Source organism: Terrapene carolina, unplaced genomic scaffold, assembly GCF_002925995.2.
Source record: "Terrapene carolina triunguis isolate 2854851 unplaced genomic scaffold, T_m_triunguis-2.0 Scaffold113, whole genome shotgun sequence".
Classification (NCBI taxonomy): domain Eukaryota; kingdom Metazoa; phylum Chordata; order Testudines; family Emydidae; genus Terrapene; species Terrapene triunguis.
Window position 1 is genome coordinate 9,511,796 of NW_020664464.1, and position 18,063 is coordinate 9,529,858.

Below are 18,063 nucleotides of genomic sequence, written 5' to 3' on the forward strand. Positions count from 1 at the left end.
TTGTGTTATAATTCCTTCGAAAGCCGGCCTGCTCTCTAGGTTGCTGTTCATCCAGGTTTCGTGACAGTCAATTTGTTATTATTTTAGTGAACAATTTCTAGATATGCGAAAGCAGGCAGATCGGGTGATAGTTCTTTAGATTTTCTTGATTGCCTTTCTTATGCAGCAAGATGGTACTGAACACGAAAAGTAGTCAAGTCAGATTAAAAATGAATCGGTCAAAAACGAAATACACGAGATCAGATGTTCGGCCAAAAACCCAAATAACTCTTGGAGGAGAGCAGATCCATGAGGTTGATAAATACGTTTATCTGGGCCAGGAAGTCAACATATGTCACAATCAGAAAGGCGAACTGTCGTGCAGAAAAAAAGCTGGATGGTGAGCATTCAATGACATCAAGGACATCCTCCAAGGAAAGATCAGCAAAACAACTCTTAAGAATCTTTTCAACTTGACTGTGCGTCCAGCGATGTTATATGGCAGTGAAACATGGTCACTGACAAAGACTGAAGAACATCAACTGTCCGTCACACAGAGGGCGATGGAACGAACATTTTGGGGCATTTCGCTCCACGATCATATCCTCAATGAAATAATTAGGCAGCAGTCTGGAGTGCGAGACGTTGTTGTTGAAAGCAGGCTCAGCAAAATGCGGTGGGGGGACACATGGCCCGACTCAGTGACAACAGATGGACCGCAGCTATATCTGAGTGGTATCCACGAGAACAGAAACGGGCACGCGGTAGGCCTCCAAAGAGATGGGATGATTTCCTAACAAGGAGATATGGATAAGCATGGCGAAGGATGGCCAGAGCAAGAGAAGATTGGAAGACGTGTTGTGATCGGCTCAGTCTACGCAGTCTTTTAAGGGAACTTTTTCAGAGAGGCCACTGAAGTTGCCTAGGCCCTGGTCAAATAAGCCTTAATATTGATTGGGGGAGCTAATTCACAGAATAGTGTAATACATCCTGAAATTCACTGACAATATTTGAGAGATACTGGGGTACCCTTTGTTCTTTCTGCAAATGAAATGAACAATCTTGGAGATGACTGGAACAGCTTCAGTCTCTTCAGGTAGGAGGCTAGTACCTGTCTAACATTTAAAGTATGTTATCTAACCTCATTGTTAGAGTGAGGTTTAGGATAAAAACTAACAAGTGTATGACTTGTCTGATATGCAACTCAGACACAATCTTGGGAACAAATTTTGGGTGTGGTGGGGGGGGGGGAGAGAGAGAGAGAGAGCGCGCCCCTAACTCTCCCATCCTTCTGGCTGATGTTATAACTACAATAAAAGGAGGTCTTCATGAACAGGTGTAGAAAGGAGCATAAAGCCAAAGGTTCAAAGGATTATCCCATAAGACCTCTCAAAACGACATTAAGGTTCATATCTGAGCAGGTCTGACTATGACTGGAAATACTTCACTAAACCTCTCAGGAATCTAGATGTCGTAGGATGGGAAAATACATGGGGGTTGGGGAATGTAAGGCACTCATGTCCACTAGATGTGCCCTTAGAGACCTAAGTGAGACCTGAGATCTTCAGAGAAAGAATGTAATCCAAAATATGAAGTAATTGGGACAACATTCCGCTGATCACACCAGTCAACAAATCTTTTACACTCCGCAGAATGTTTTTCTTTTAGAATCTTTTCTACTGTTGCTCAAGAAGGTTGGTACATCTGAAGAACAAAATTTTTTCTAGTTCTGAGAACTATCAAAGAACCAAGCAATGAAAGCAGAGAGAGAGCTGGTTTTGGATGGTGAATCATTCCCTCATTGTAAGTCAACAGGTCTAACCTTTAAAGATAATCAGATTGGAGGACAAGTGGATAAATGAAGCAGCTCTGGAATAAGTCTGTGGTTGGTCTGCTGCACTGCCTGAATACATTGTGGAGTACTACTGGGCCTAGCTGCCACTTGTAATCATGCGGGAATTTGTGAATGAGTCTGTCCACTATTGAGCTGTGTGTGCTCGGGAGGTAGGCTGCTGACAATGTGACATTGTGGGAAGATACATCAGTTCCATAGTCTCATCTCCATGTAGAGGGAGGGTGATCGGGCTCCCACTTGTCAATATATATAGTACATGCAGGCTACGTTGTCTGTTAGGACTCGTGTGTGATCCTTTGATTAGCAAGAGGAAACAGGTGCAGGCATTCCTGACTTAGGTTGAGGAGGTTGATGTGAAGGGATATCTCCTTGGGTTACCATTTGCCCTGTGTCATAAGGCTATTTAGATGCACATTCCCCCCCCCCCACGAGGGATGTGTCGGTGGTGAGAAGCAATGATTAGGTGATCTGTGAGAGGGGGATCCCTTTGGTTGGGTCTTTCCACTAATCTAAGGTGATTTTGACCCTGCTGGGTAGTGACAAGGGTTTGTCTAGCCTGTCCCTGTTTGGTCTGTAAGCCAAGCTGAACCACATCTGGAGGCACTGCATGTGAAGCCTGGCATGTGGTATTACTGCTGTGCCCACTGCCATGTGCCCCAAGAGTTGTACGCAGTGTCTGGCTGATATTTGTGGGCTGTTTTGAACGGTCTCGATGAATGTGGCCAAAGAGAGGAATCTTTGTTGAGGTAGGAGAGCTCTGGCCTGCAAAGAGTCGAGGTTGGTGCTTATGAATTCCAAGCGTAGCTCTGCAGTGTCGGTTTATTTCTGGGAGTTGATCTGTAGGCCCAGTTCTGCAAACAAGCGGATTGCAGCTTTGGTGACTTGGTGAGACTCTTGTAGAGACCGGGCTCTGAGGAGGCAATCATCCAGATAAGGGTAAATCAAGATCACTTGGGAGTGTAAATGGGCGTCCACTACTGAGAGAACCTTGGAAAATACTTTCAGGGCCGATGAATAGTCCAAAGGGGAGCATCCTGTTCTGGTAGTGGTCTTGTCTTAGAGTAAATCTGAGAAATTGTCCGAGAGTCGATAGGATTTAAATATGAAAATAGGCATCCTGAAGGTTGAGGGCTGAAAACCAGTCTCCCTGGTCATCTGCTGAAATGATCATTGCTAAAGTGACCATCTTGAATTTTTGAGCCTCGACAAACTTGTTGAGAGCACGGAGGTCAAGTATGGGTCTCCACCCTCCCTTTCTCGAGTATTAGGAAATAATGAGAGTAGAACCCTTTGCCTTGTAGATGTTGAGGTAGTGGTTTCTAAGGCTCCTAATTGGAAGAGAGACGATCAATCTTGTCGCAGTAAATTCTTGTGAGAAGGGTCCCTGAAGAGGGACAGGGAAGGGTGTTGTGGAGAGGATAGGGAGGTAAAATAGAGACCCATTGTGAATGATCTCTAGGATTTTATGCATTCCCAGGTGCTGCGGAATGCTGCTAACCAATGGCCAAATGGGTGGATAGCAGTGATCTATTGTAGCAGTTGGGGGAAGTAGTCTTTTGGCACCTCAATCAACATGTCAAAATTGGTGCTTGGATGTGGATGGTGGGACAAGGATGATTGCGGGCCAGATGGTTTACGGCTCTAAAACTTAGTTTTCTTCCTCTGTGGCTTGTAGTAGTATTGAGCTGGTATTGTGAGGTGAGTGGCTTTATGCGAGGTCTGTAGACTCAAATTTTCTCTTCTGTCCTGGCATGCAGATGCCCAGAAAATGGAGAGTGGCCCAAGAATCTTTCAGGGTGTGAAGAGAGGCATCAGTCTTTTTCGCTAAGAGCTTAGTTCCCTCAAAGGGAAGATCTTCAATGGTTGGCTGTACCTCTTTTGGGAAGCCTAACAGATGGAGCCAAGATGCATGCGACATCACCACCACCACGGAAATGGACCTACCCACAGTGTTAGCTGTGTCCAGGGCAGATTGTAGTGTTTTCTTTGGAACTAGCTGTCCCTCAAGAATGATGACCTTAAATTGGTCGCAATGCGACTCAGGCAGCTATTCAATACAATTGTTCAGTTTCAAATAACTTATATAGTAGTATTTCACCGTGAGGGCTTGGTAATTGGCAATTCGAAACTGAAGCGTGGTCGAGGAGTACACTTTTCTCCCAAGAAGGTCCAAACACTTCCAGTCCCTGTCCTAGGGAGTGGACCTCATCTGATATTGACGGCCGCGGGAGTTAACGGCATTCACCACGAGGAATTCAGTCTCCTTTGCTGGGACATAATATTTTTTTTATCCACCCACTTGTAGGTAGGTGCCACCAATGCTGGGGTCTGCCAGATGGTTCTTGCTGCATCTAGAGCAGCCTCGTTAGTAGGTAGGGTGATTTTTGAGGAAGAGGCCGAGTGGAGTATGTCAAGGAGACAACGGTGGGTGTCTTTGACCTCTTCTATTGGTATACGGAGCGTGACCGTCACTTTCATTGCTAGGTCCTGGAAGAGGCAAAAATCATCCACTAGAGATGGCAGGGAAGCCTTAATGACCTCATCCGATGAGGAGGAAATGGTCCTTGGGGTCACTTCTTCCTCAACGTCAACCTCCTGTTCCTCCACAATTTCTTCCAAAGGTTCTGAAACTCGCGACGCTGTGGCTGAAAGGGTGCTCTCAAATGGGGTTAAAGGCTTGAGAGGCATGGTGGCGATTTGCAGCCCAAGGATCCCATAATGGCCACTGGGGTGGTGGCACACAGATCAGTGTGGTGGTGCCCATTGATGACCATACCAAGATGGTGGTGGTGGGGCCATCAGAGGATATTCTCAAGGGCTCTGCTGGTATTGGGCACCGTAAGGACCCTGTGAAGAGTACTGAGATGCCATCCCTCAGGTTCACTGTCCGAGCCTTCACTGAAGAGCGGGGGAGCATGGAACAGCAGTGGGGAAGACTCCTGTGCCGAGCGAGGACTCAATGCAGCAGTCCCGGCACCAAGAAGAGAAGACCCTGGTACGTCTGTTACGTGGGGGTCCCTGGAGTGTTGGAATTCCAGTGGTGCCGGCTGACTCAGTGCCATTGGCGATACCAGGGGAGATGGGGATCTTGCCTGTACCAGTCATTCTGGTGCCGGGTGAGGCGTCAAGGGTTGTACCTATGTGGGATTGAATACTGGAACCCTCTTAGAGGAGTGCTTAATTTTGTCTTTGTCCATTGGTGCAGTTGATTCAGTGTCTGTGCTCATTGCATCCATTGGGTTGTCAACTGTGCCTGCCGCTGAGGACTTCTGTGAGCCATGGGTACTGGACTGAGAAGGTCTGGGAGCCGGCTGTCTCGAGGATACCAAGCGTGCTGGAGAATGTTTATGGCTATCTCAGAATTCATTGTGAGGACTTTCCGCTCTCTTTTTTGATGATTTGTGTGAGGTATCAGTGTTTCTTCAACCCACAGCCTTTTGATATTGAGGGCTGTGGGGAAGACTCACATCTGCCAGGTGACTCGTGCTGCGGATCCAGAAAGGGTCAGAGAGCTGCCTTCATGAAGATAATCTTCTGCCTGAGCTCTCTATCTTTACTAGATCAGGGCTTGAGTTGCTGGCAAAGACCACACTTTTGTTGAATGTGGCCTTCCCCAGGGCAGCAAATGCACTGGGAGTGCTTGTCTGCGACAGGCAAACGTACTGGGAGTGCTTGTCTTGCCCAGAGCCGGGAAAACCCCATTGAGGAAAGGAGCAGGAAAAGAAACTAAAGTCTTTATTTATTTTTTTAAAGGGAAAAAAACTACAACTAGAACTACAACTAAGAACTAGGAGGCTAACTATAGAAATGTAAATCAAAAGTAATGGTCCTAATGGACTATGAATGGCTCGATCTCTAGCCAGGGGCGGTTGAGAAAGGAACTGAGGGGTGTTAGCTCGCCCGCGCTGACTAGCCTCATGGCGCAGCATGAGGAGAGGCAGCACATGTGTGAGCCTAAAGGACACTGCTACCAAAGTTCTCCAATCAGCAGCACAGGGACTCAAGCACACCGAGAGTGGAGCAACCATAGGGACACTACTCAAAGCAGCAGAATTCTTCAGGTCAAGAGCTAGAAACCAATCACTCTCATCTAGCATCACTATTATGAAGGCCAGTGTAACCACTGTGAATATTCAACTGTGAATGAAGGCACTGAACATTCTGAGATCTAGGATGAGCCTCCATTCTGCCCCTCTTTTTTTTTTTTTGGATATGAGGAAATATTTGAAATAAAAAACGTACGCTCTGTGCTAAGGAGGAACAGGTTCTATTGCCCCTGGCTAAATGAGAGAATCCACCTTTTAAATTAGAAGCCTCTCATGAGATGCGGTCCCTGAAAAGGGACAGGGAAGATGGGTATGGCGTGAAACTTGATGGTATAACCTGTTGAAATAATTTCCAGCACCCATTTGTCTGATATACTAATATTCCATGCTCTCCAAAACCAGAAAAGACTATGTCCAAAGGCAGTAGAGAAAGAAGGAGAGATCACTAGACCTAAAGTAATATTTGGTCTGTAGCTATTATGAATCCGGTCCAAAGGGATGCTTGTTGGTTGACGTCAATTGTGATGAAAAAGTAGAAGCAGCCAGGTGGTCTTTTCTTCTACATTTTTTGACATTTCCTGAGAAGTTCTGAAGGCTATTGATGGTGAAAGGTAGGTGAAGTTGTCCTTAGTCTCTGGTAAGGTTGACACTTTCTATGTTTTCTTTTTGTTGCAGCAAAAGTCCCTAGAGAACATACTACTTACTGCCTCTTCCACTTCCCTGCTGTGTGACTTTGGGTAGTCACTTGACCTCTCTTTATCTTAAGATGAGGATGAGCTTTGTTTCTTTCTTCCTCTGTTAAGCTCTTTGAGATCAAAAGATGTGCAGTCGTATATAGGATCCAAGTGTAACTGTTATATTTGCTGAAATGGTTACAGCTCCAGTATATCACTTCCCCCAATCCATTCACTTACTCTCTCAACCCAAATTCTTACAATTTCCTTTCATTTGTGCAGCGCCACTATCTCTCATCCCCAAACACACAATGCACTCTTACAACTGCAGCAGACCAGCACATTGTCCTTCACTCTATAACACTCCACAATCACTTGTCTTCCCTTCTCCTTCCTCATACTCACACATACTCAATCCCAGGGCCGGTTCTAGGATTTTTGCCGCCCAAAGCAAAAACAATTTTGGCCACCCCCCCCACCCCCCGTTTTTTAATTACCCCACCCCCGGCCCCGCCTCAACTCCGCCCCTTCCCCAAATCCCCAGCCCTGCCTCCTCCCCCAAGGCTCTCAAGCCTAGGAGGGAGGGGGAGAAGCGGCGCCCGTGCCGCGGCCACTCGGAGTCTCCCCCTCCCTCCCAGGCTCTCAAGCCTGGGTGGGTGGGAGGGAGAGCAGCGGCGCGCGAAACGGCTGTTTCGTGCGCCGCGGCCGCTCGGGATCTCCCCCTCCCTCCCAGGTTTGAGAGCCTGGGAGGGAGGGGGAGACTCCGAGAGGCCACGGCGTGGGCGCCGCTTCTCCCTCTCCCTCCCAGGCTTGAGAGCCCGAGAGGGAGGGCGAGTAGCGGCACGCGAATCAGCTGTTTCGCGTGCTGTGGCAGCAGCAGCGGAGGTGAGCTAGGGCGGCCAGGTCACATTTTTAGGGGCGGCATTCTGGCGCCGGCCATGCCGCCCCTAAAAATGTGCCGCCCCAAGCACCAGCTTGTTTTGCTGGTGCCTAGAGCCGGCCCTGCTCAATCCAATGGCACCTCACTTAGACTTTGGAATCCTCTTCCCACGTGCCAGGATCTTTTTTCCTTCTTCTCCAGTGGAGGAGAGGGGAAAGCTTGTTGTGGGTGAATCTGTTCCCCTACTTTCCTCTCTGAGGGCCTTGCTTCTCCTAGTCCTCCGGGAAGGATGACTCTTGTCCCTCTTTTCCTGACCTTGCCCACAGTGCAAAGGATCAGCCTGCCACTAGGAAGAGGGAGCTGGATGCTGGCTCCTGCACAATGTCTGTCTCATTTTCTATTCTGAGGCCTGGGCTCCTTCTCTGTATGTTATGCCAAAGTGGGGAGAAAGGAGAAGCAGAAAACCTGCTCTCTACATGGGACAGTAAGTAGCTACTAAAAACTGTAGCTCAACAGCAATCCTGTGAACCTTGCTCAATCTGTGCCATGGACATCGTTGTCAGCTGTTACTGCCTACAGCAGCAGAAGCCCAAGTTGTATACACCTGTGTAATATTTTACAAATTAAAAATACATTTTCTTTTTATGAAAAAGATTTCTACCTCTTGGTCTTTGGGCACCTCAGCCTGTGTAAACAGATCAGCCAATGCATATAGGAATCCAAGATCTAATTTGAGATCCATTTCCTGAATCAGCACCTTAAAGTACCTGAATATGACAGTAAAAAATAACTATTAAACAGCAGCAATTTATTGTTTGTAAAAGCAAAGCTTCAAATTGTGAAGCAGAATGAATTATGAAATAACACACAAGGTATTAAAACTACCTATTTATGAACTATAGATACAAAATAATTCCTCAAAAATCCACTGCCACTGGTCAAAGAAAATTTGGAGGTGCTCCCAGTGAACATCCAAAAAACCCCTACCTCATTATCCACCTACATATCCCTCCTCAAAATTCTCCTTTGCCATGAATACTCTTAAAAATTTGACAACAGTTAGGCTGTTAGTATGTAGAGACCACTCACTGCTTATCATACTGACCAGTACCCTTTGTTTACTTGTACTCCCCCATCGGTCTTATATCTATCAGTGGTCTCTCTTGTCTTATACATTAGACTGCAAGCCCCTTGGGGAAGAGATCATCTCTTTCTTCTGTGTTTGTACAGCATCTAGCACAATGAGGTCCTGATCTCTGACCAGGTTTCCAAGGTGCTATGGCAATATGAATAACAACAACAGAAGTATAACATATGAACTCCACATTTGCTATAACCAGAAATAATTTCACTATATAGCACCTTTTAACTTTAACTTAAACAAATGCTATATATATGACATTGTTAACAAATGCTTGCTCTAATACAGAACTGTAAGTGCTCACACAGGTAACTAACAGGTCAAGTAAGGCTGAGTTCCACATTCGATTTTTTCCCCAACTGCTCTCTTTCTGAAACTAATTTCTTTTTGGGTTGAAATTTACCTTGCTTTGTCTCAGTCCACAAGTGAAGTTTATTTCCAAAAGTGTGAGCAAAATCAGTTTAGCTGTTTTTCATTGCGAGTACATAAAACTACACATCTTCCTATATGTTACAATCAGAAATGTATTGCTGATGTGACTCCAAAATTTTTTGGAAAATAGCACATAACAGTAGCTGGACCAAAGGAGTTTTCTATTCACTGAAAGAGTACCTCTGCTAGAAGAAAAGATAGTGGTTTTGAAAAGTTTAAACATTCCACCATAATGGAATCTGTAACATATACTTACTTAATACGTGATATCTGAGAATGCCCTGCAGTCCGCATGACAATACTCACATCAATAAATGGCTTTGGTGCTATAAAGAGGTAAAACCAAGAAGTCAGTATAGGTTTTATAAGAAATATGTATGAACTAAATTTTCCTGAATATAAAAATGCCATTTATGATCCTGATTATCTGCAGTGTTTAAATCCCATAAAATAGAATCTAATGGAAGGAGTGGGCACTCATGTGATTCAAACGAAGGAGAAGTAAGAGGAGCAGGCAGGAGGGAAGAGAAGGAAATGGAACATCAAAAAACTCTACTCCAGCCTAGCACCTTTTAGAAACATAGCATTTTCACTTGATAGCAAATGAATGCTTTGGAGGATATTTTAGCTATATATAATATAGCTAACGCTATAATTTATTCTTTTATTCATATATTATAAGGTCAGAAGGGGCCATTGTGATAATCTAGTTTAACTTTCCATATAACAAAGACTTCCCTGAATTAATTCTTGTTTGAACTAGAACTTATCTTTACAAAACATCCAATCTTGATTTTGAAATTGCCAGTAATAGAGAATCCACCACAGCCTTTGGTAAATTATTCCAATGGTTAATTACCATCATTTTAGCTATATATAGTAAAAGCTGTGTTATCCGGCACTTTACCAACCGGAAAACTCTATAAACTGGCATTTCTGATCTTCAGTGAAAGTCCGGTTTATAGTACGGTTGGCATGGGGCCGGTAGGCGCCCTACCAGGCTCCGCGTGGCTCCCCAGAAGCGACGACATGTCCTCCTGCTGCTCCTAGGTGGAGGAATGGCCATAAGGGGTTCGGAGTGCGGGATCTGGGAAGGAGTTTGCATGCGGGAGGGGATTTGGGGCAGAAGGTTGGGTCGCGGGAGGGGGTACGGGGTGCCGGATCTGGGTGGTGCTCACTTGGACGCCTCCCCACAAGCGGCCACATGTTCCTGTGTCTCCTAGGTGGAGATATAGCTAGGCAGCTCTGCGCACTGCCCCCACCTCGCCCAAAGCACTGGCTCCGCAGCTCCCATTGCCCGGGAACCATGGCCCATGGGAGCTGTGGAGGCAGTGCCTGCACCCCGCACCCCCACCCCCCTGCCCCAAGCCCCCTCCTGCACCCAAACTCCCTCCTAGATCCTGCCCCCCCAACCCCCAGCCCCCTCCTGCACCCAAAATCCTTCCCTCCCTCTTAGTTAAGCGGAATTTTGAAGTTATCGGCATCCCCCATTCCGCCCCAACATGTTGGATAACAAAGCTTTAATTGTACAACATCAGTATTGAAAGGGTTAATCTGGACCTTCAAGTTATTTATAGCTACTCATAAAATTAATGCAAAAAGAAATATAGCCTCTAAATAACCTATTTCCAACCCTCAGGTTAAGGCAGTTAGCTTACAGTTTTAAGACAACCAGTAAAAAAATTTCAGGATAAACATCTATCTTCATAGCAGTTTCTCAATAACAAGACTGTTAGAACTTGAATGAGATGCATTATTACAATTAGGGCTGTCAAGCGATTAAAAAAATTAATCGCAATTAATTGTGCTGTTAAACAATAATAGAATACCATTTATTTAAATATTTTGGATGTTTTCTACATTTTCAAATATATTGATTTAAATTACAACACAGAACACAAAGTGTCCAGTGCTCCCTTTCTATTTTTATTACAAATATTTGCACTGTAAAAAACAAGAAACAGTATTTTTCAATTCACCTAATACAAGTACTGTAGTGCAATCTATCATGAAAGTTGAACTTTCAAATGTAGAATTACGTACAAAAAAATAACTGCATTCAAAAATAAAACAATATAAAACTTTAGAACCTACAAGTCCACTCAGTCCTACTTTAGCCAATTGCTCACACAAAGAAGTTTGGTTACAATTTACAGGAGATCATGCTGCCCGCTTCTTGTTTACAATGTCAGCTGAAAGTGAGAACAGGCGTTTGCATGGCACTATTGTAGCTGGCGTCGCAAGATATTTATGTGCCAGATGTGCTAAAGATTCATATGTCCCTTCATGCTTCAGAGGACGTGTCCATGCTGATGATGGGTTCTGCTCGATAACGATGCAAAGCAGAGTGGACCGATGCATGTTCATTTTCATCATCGGAGTCAGATGCCACCAGCAGAAGGATGATTTTCTTTTTTGGTGGTTCAGGTTCTATAGTTTCCACATCTGAGTGTTGCTCTTTTAAGACTTCTGAAAGCATGCTCCACACCTCGTCTCTCTCAGATTTTGGACGGCACTTCAGATTCTTAAACCTTGGATCGAGTCCTGTAACTATTTTTAGAAATCTCACATTGGTCCCTTCTTTGCATTTTGTCAAATCTGCTGTGAAAGTGTTCTTAAAACGAACATGTGCTGGGTCATCATCCAAGACAGCTATAACATTAAATATATGGCAGAATGTGGGTAAAACAGAACAGGAGACATACAATTCTCCCCCAGGGAGTTCAGTCACAAATTTAATTAACGCATTTTTTTTAACAAGCACCGTCAGCGTGGAAGCATGTCCTCTGGAATGGTGGCCGAAGCATGAAGGGGCATATGAATGTTTAGCATATCCGGCACGTAAATACCTTGCAATGCCAGCTACAAAAGTGCCATGTGAACACCTGTTCTCACTTTCAGGTGACATTGTAAACAAGAAACGGGCAGCATTATCTCCTGTCAACTGTAACCAAACTTGATTGGCTGAATTGGTAGGACTGAGTGGACTTGTAGGTTCTAAAGTTTTACATTGTTTTGTTTATGAATGCAGTTATGTAACAAAACAAAAATCTACATTTGTAAGTTAATATTTTTCAATTCTCCTCAAAAGTGTATTTCTTTTGTTTATCATTTTTACAGTGCAAATATTTGTAATAAAAATAATAAAGTGAGCATTGTCCATTTTGTATTCTGTGTTGTACTAGAAATCAATGTATTTGAAAATGTAGAAAAACATCCAAAATATTTAATAAATTTCAATTGGTATTCTATTGTTTAACAGTGCGATTAATTGCGATTAATTTTTTTTAATCACAATTAATTTTTTAGTTAATAGCATGAATTAACTGCAATTAATCGACAGCCCTAATTACAATCTGATCATACCTGTTTCGCTTTTGCTTATTTAAGTGTACTTTCAGCCCATATATTTTGTTTTTAATACTTCAGTAATGAAAAACAATTATTATTAATGGTTGACTCATTTTTATGACAAAGCATAAAAAATTATGTTCAACAAAAGCCTCTTGTGTTTTGTTGCATACATATCCACAAAACGGCCAATATCTTAAGGGGCATGGGAAATGAGCTCTCTAACTTCCGCAGATAATCTCTGCAGTAGTTAACGTTTACAGCAGCGGCTCTCAACCTTTCCAGAATATTGTATCCCTTTCAAGAGTCTGATTTGTCTTGTGTACCCTCAAGTTTCACCTCACTTAAAAACTACTTGCTTACAAAATCAGACATAAAAATACAAAAGTGTCACAGCACACTATTATTGAAAAACTGCTTATTTTCTCATTTTACCACATAATTATAAAATATTATACATAAATTTCAGTATAAACAAGTCATTGTCTTATGAAATTTTAGTTTGTACTGACTTTGATAGGGCTTTTCATGTAGCCTGTTGTAATACTAGGCACATATCTAGATGAGTTGATGTACCCCTGGTTGAGAACCATAGGTCTACAGCATTGCCCTGTCAAATATGCACTGCGGATACCTGAACCACAACTATCCAATTTCCAAGGCTACTGATCTAAGCCTTGCACAAGCAATACATTCACTCAAATTAAAAACAAAACTCCAGTAATGGAGTATACCTTTCATCACACAAATATTAGAGGCAACACCAGCTCATGTCTGGAGCTAAGACGTCCTGATTCTTCCGACTAAAAACACTGTTTGGTGATATAAATGCAAGAGCAGTCCAGTGCCTTCAGCTTTATTTATCAACATTCAAAGCTACTGAGTATCAACAAATAGCCAGGGTAGAATGACTTAAATCAAAGCTATATAAATCACTGATTTTAATTATAATTTAAATCAGCAAGCAGGAAACCTTGATTTAAATAATTGATTTTTATCATGTTTTGCATTTTGCTTTTCAGTTATTTTCATAAAGAAAGGCTTATTCTCATTCGTTAATAAACTAAACTAAATATACACTTTACACTAACTTTGGTGTTTCTTTTTGCTAGCCAGGAGGATATACCATATCTATACACTTATTTAAAGCAATTATAGGTCTTAACTTATATTTACTGAAATTTGTATTTTTTGTATGTTGCAAAATGGTGAACAATGTATTTCTAATTTACTAGATTAATTTTTTTTACTTGTGATCTGTGTCAAGCTCTATTTGGATGGACATTCAAATACAATTAAATTTGAACATAAACAGCAACTTTTTTTTTTTTAAGTACCTTAAAAGTGCTGGATACATTAAAAAAAAGTTTACCACAATAAGTTCTGCATTAAATATTAGCTGATTCATTAAACAAAGGAAGTATCAGCTGTAGTTAGTGAATTGAACTGATTGTTTTTAGTCACTATGTCCTTCAAGATTTTAGAATTAGTAGAACTAACCTTCTCACACCTAGTTTTTATTCATAGATAAAAAAGCAGGAAAGTTTGTTTTGAATAAACTATAGTCACTGCACTGACCTAGTTGAAATGAAGAAAATATTAAACTTACAGAAGAGGTTTCTGATGTCAAAAGCTGGTTTAGCATTTCAAGAAACTCTGGTTCCAGGTTTTAGCCATGGACTTCCAGCAGTTCAGTGGTTTAACTTTCTTTAAAAGTTGGCAGCAAACATGTGCTGTTTAATATTTCTTTGCATTAATTTTAATGATTTTAACGGATTCTAGTAAGTTTAGGCATTAACTTCAGTTGTCAATTTCAAATATAATTTTAAATTGTTTGCTTTTAAAAATAACCCTGTATTTAATTTAAAAACAATTTAACCTTTTAAATTAAAAAAAAAAATCACTGATTTTTATTCACCCCTGCAAATAGTCCATTCCTTTCTTAATTTTCCTGAACTTCTCTTTCTCCTCTCCCAGCCCTTTTCCAGACAGGGATCACCCCCTTCCCATCACACATACTTTTTATGTTAAAGGAATATGTACACAGCACCTACTCTTGGCCTCTTCCTTCAACCTCCATCCCACCCCAAAGGGCAAAGCAGGGGGAAAAAGACGAGACCAAGCACAGTATTTCATTTGTAAGGAACGTATGCAAGACAGGTGATCGAGAGCTATGCCTTAAATGTTTCCAGTCCACAAACTGGCTCAGAGTATACCAGAAGAGAAGATTCCAAGTCCAATATTGTTGATGGAGGCTCCAGCACTAAGCCCCACCCTACAGCTCAGGCCACCAGAAGAGGTCTTCTAAAGCTGTAGGAACACTCCAGCAACCAATTATTAGCATTAAGATAACTTGATATTAATTAATCTTAAGATAATACATCTATGTCTCCCTTTCAAGAAAAATTTCTATTTGTATTCTGAGAGACAACGTGGGTGAGGTAATATTGGACCAACTTCTATTGATGAAAGAGACAGGCTTTTGAGGTTACACAAAGCTTGTCTCTTTTACCAACAGAAGTTGGTTCAATAAAAATAATTACTTCACCTACCCCATCTCTCTCTAACATCCAGGGACCAGCATGGCTACAACAACCTGCAAACCGTTTATATGCTCATTTTCCAGGCTACTAGGGTAGGTTTAATGAGGAGAGAAGCTGCTAACAATGAAAATTATCAACTAGGAAATTTCTTATTCAATTATATAGCTTTTCTCCTCATCCATCAGTAATGGGAAGTAATGAACAGTGAATCACAAAAGCATGCCAACTGGTGCAGGATTTAAAATCCAGCCTGCAGCCACTATAATGCACCAAGGCCATGGCAATTTGGATAGAATGAGATGAACTGGGTACAACTGGTGTATATTCTCCACATGCTTGAGCTATTAGTTTTGAGTATTATTTTTATTACCATAGTCCTTGGGGGCCCTAGTCATAGACCAGGAATGCCCATTTATGCCACAACGTTCCAAAGCAATGCTAAGGGTCAGAACAAAATGATGGGAGAACCATTTCCCAGGAATTTCAGAAAGAGGAATTCATCTTGAGCAGACACATTTCTGGAGCTACAAAAATAACCTTATTCCTATGGCAACAGAAATATGGGTCTTGTACAGATAGGGAAACTAATTCCAAAACCTAACTTTTGATATAATGAATTACTTTTTGGAGGTAATGTCATACTAATTAATCTTGGCATCTAATGATACTCAAATGGACAGCCCAAAGTGCCTACCTACAGAATGCCATGAGGGCTGGTACCACATTTCTAGGATGCTTGTTTATATGAATCCAATCAAATCATTCTGAAGAAACTCTAAAGTAGCTGAAATCACCAGAACTTTGTGATTATTATTATATTAGTATTGTAGCATCTAGAGGTTGGGGCCTCAATGGCCTCGGTACTGTACAAAGAGGCAGTCCCTTCCCCCAAAGAGCTTTGTTTCCCCTGACAGTAGCAATATAATTGGACCTGATTAATCAATCAGATTTCCTGGTTGAGTTCTATCTGCATACTAAAAATGTATAAGAGACTAACAGAGAAATCCTGCTGAACTATCTTTCTCTTCCAATAACTATGCTGTTTACTGTAGGTATTCCCAATCCCGATGCTTCAAGAGGCCTTCTGGTCTTCTCTGCAGGTGCACTGTCAGTCCCTTGACTGCCTAACAAGTCCAATGGGCCTTCTGCAATGGAAGACTAGGAGGATGCCTACAATCTTCCCCTTTCCTTTTCTATATCCTTTGCTGCGGAGAAGCTTTGACCTCTAGTTATCTTCTGGTTTGGGAAGAGCTAACAACATTCATACCTCAGATCAGAAACCAATCCCTAACAGGAAGTAGGAGGAAACTTCCTCTGTGAGCACCATAATAGTCCACTAATGTGGTTTCTTGCAATTTCATCTGAAGCAGCTGGTACTAGCCACAGTCAGACAAGATATTGGACTCAAGGGACCACTGGCCCAATCTTATGTCCATTTTTTTGTGGGATGTGCTTGTTCTAGCTGAGACATAGTATTGCTATCAAAGTGAACCAGAAGGATGTGTATTCAGATTTTTTAAATTTGTCTTCCAAGTATGTTCTTCATTCTATGAAGCTTGCTTCCACAATGATTATACAAGTGTTTAGAGCAAATACTGGGGTGGCTTTCAGAATGTTTTTTGTACTTACCTGCCCCAGAAAGGGACATGTGGGTGTGATCTAAAAAGGACACCTAACTTTTCATTTTATCAGGTGCATGTTTCCATGTCCTCAGAAGGAATTTCTGTAGGTGTGTTCTGAGAAACCCATTCAGAGAATGAAGCCAATGCATGGCACCTGACATCCTAGCCATTGGACACAGAAAATGGAATGGGGTTTTGCATCTCTGCAAATCTTTACCATGATAGTAAAATTATGGCCAGAGCCATGCTTGTTTTGACCGCTGGGTGAGCACTCTCTGCACTGGAGTTCAAAATCAAGATGAGCTATTCAATAACTGGTAGGTATGAATTATTTCCAATTAGGAATGGGTCTGTTTCTCTGGACAGAGCACTGATTGGCATGTTGTCTATAGATGGGTATAGATGCGTAAATTGCAACCAGTGCCTTGCTGAGACTTCTACCTACCATTTCCTGACTCTGGGGGAGGAGAATATGGAGAAAAAAAGTCTTATACATGTATTGTGAGCTCTCCTACATAAATGCTCTATTTTTTTCCTTTATCATGCTGAGGATTTTGTTGGTTTGGAGGAAAATTTATCTAAGTTTTGTTGGGAGCTCCTGCTCCACATTTTCCCCTCAGCTAAGGTAATAGTCCCTTCTTGGATAAAGTTGGTGTTGGTAGCAACCAACTGACTTCTATGCTGGCTTTGATGGTGAAGGTTGAGGCCTCTGCTATTGTCAGCTACTAATTTCTCTAATGTTTCCCCAAGCAGTTCCTCACTTGTACATTTGCTATTCATGGATGTAATATAACTTCCTTGTAACCACCAAGTTAGAACCCCCATTGGTCATCACAAATCACATCAAGGATACAAGTAGTACAGAACCAGAACCTCTCACTCCAATTAAGGATCAGACCTCTAGATGATGAGCCACTTGCTTGCCTTCTCCTTGCCCTTCCTTACTAGATATATAAAAATAACTATGGGTTGAATGGCTACAACTCAGGCTTTGAAATAGCTCTGCAGTGTATCCCTAACTCTTACGGTCTATAGCAGTGGTTCTTAACCTATTTACCGTTGTCAGCTACATCCAATACTACCTGTATGGCCCTGAGGATATCACATGGGCCGCAGGGCTGTGCTGATTGGGCCGCAAGCGGACCGCAGGTTGAGAACCACTGGTCTATAGGTTCTTTTGGAAGGAAGCTCCCTTCCGAAGGTGTGATTATCTTTCACTGGTGAAGCTACTGCAGCTCCGAACTTAGGTTACTCCTAAATGTTTGGAGTCTAAGTGGGATTGGGATTTTACTCAGTATTTTGAACATGGAAAGGAATTTCTTAGTTACCCCTCTGTAACTCCATGATGATGCAGCTTTATGGGAGCTGAAACCTCTGTGCCTATGACTGCTCCTTAGGCTTTAACGTGGCGCAGGGAAGGAGAGAGAGACTCTGATCCTTTTTCCCTGGCAGAGCAAGGTTTTAGGCTGATTTCTGGAAGGCGCAATTCCCATTCTGCCACTCCCTGATATCTGAACTTCCTTCCCAAGAAGAGTGGGGG

General features: G+C 42.5%; 1 protein-coding gene across 2 annotated transcripts in view; it reads right to left on the bottom strand.

Annotated features, from left to right (window-relative positions):
- Positions 1-18,063, bottom strand: part of VPS13A (vacuolar protein sorting 13 homolog A) — a 273,789-nt gene that overhangs the window by 45,964 nt on the left and 209,762 nt on the right. For both annotated transcript variants that reach the window (XM_026652410.2, XM_026652411.2), the window contains exons 58-59: positions 9,264-9,333; positions 8,096-8,201 (exon numbers count right to left, since the gene is read on the bottom strand). In XM_026652410.2, coding sequence (XP_026508195.1) covers positions 8,096-8,201; positions 9,264-9,333 — 176 coding nt within the window. The remainder of the gene's footprint in view (positions 1-8,095; positions 8,202-9,263; positions 9,334-18,063) is intronic.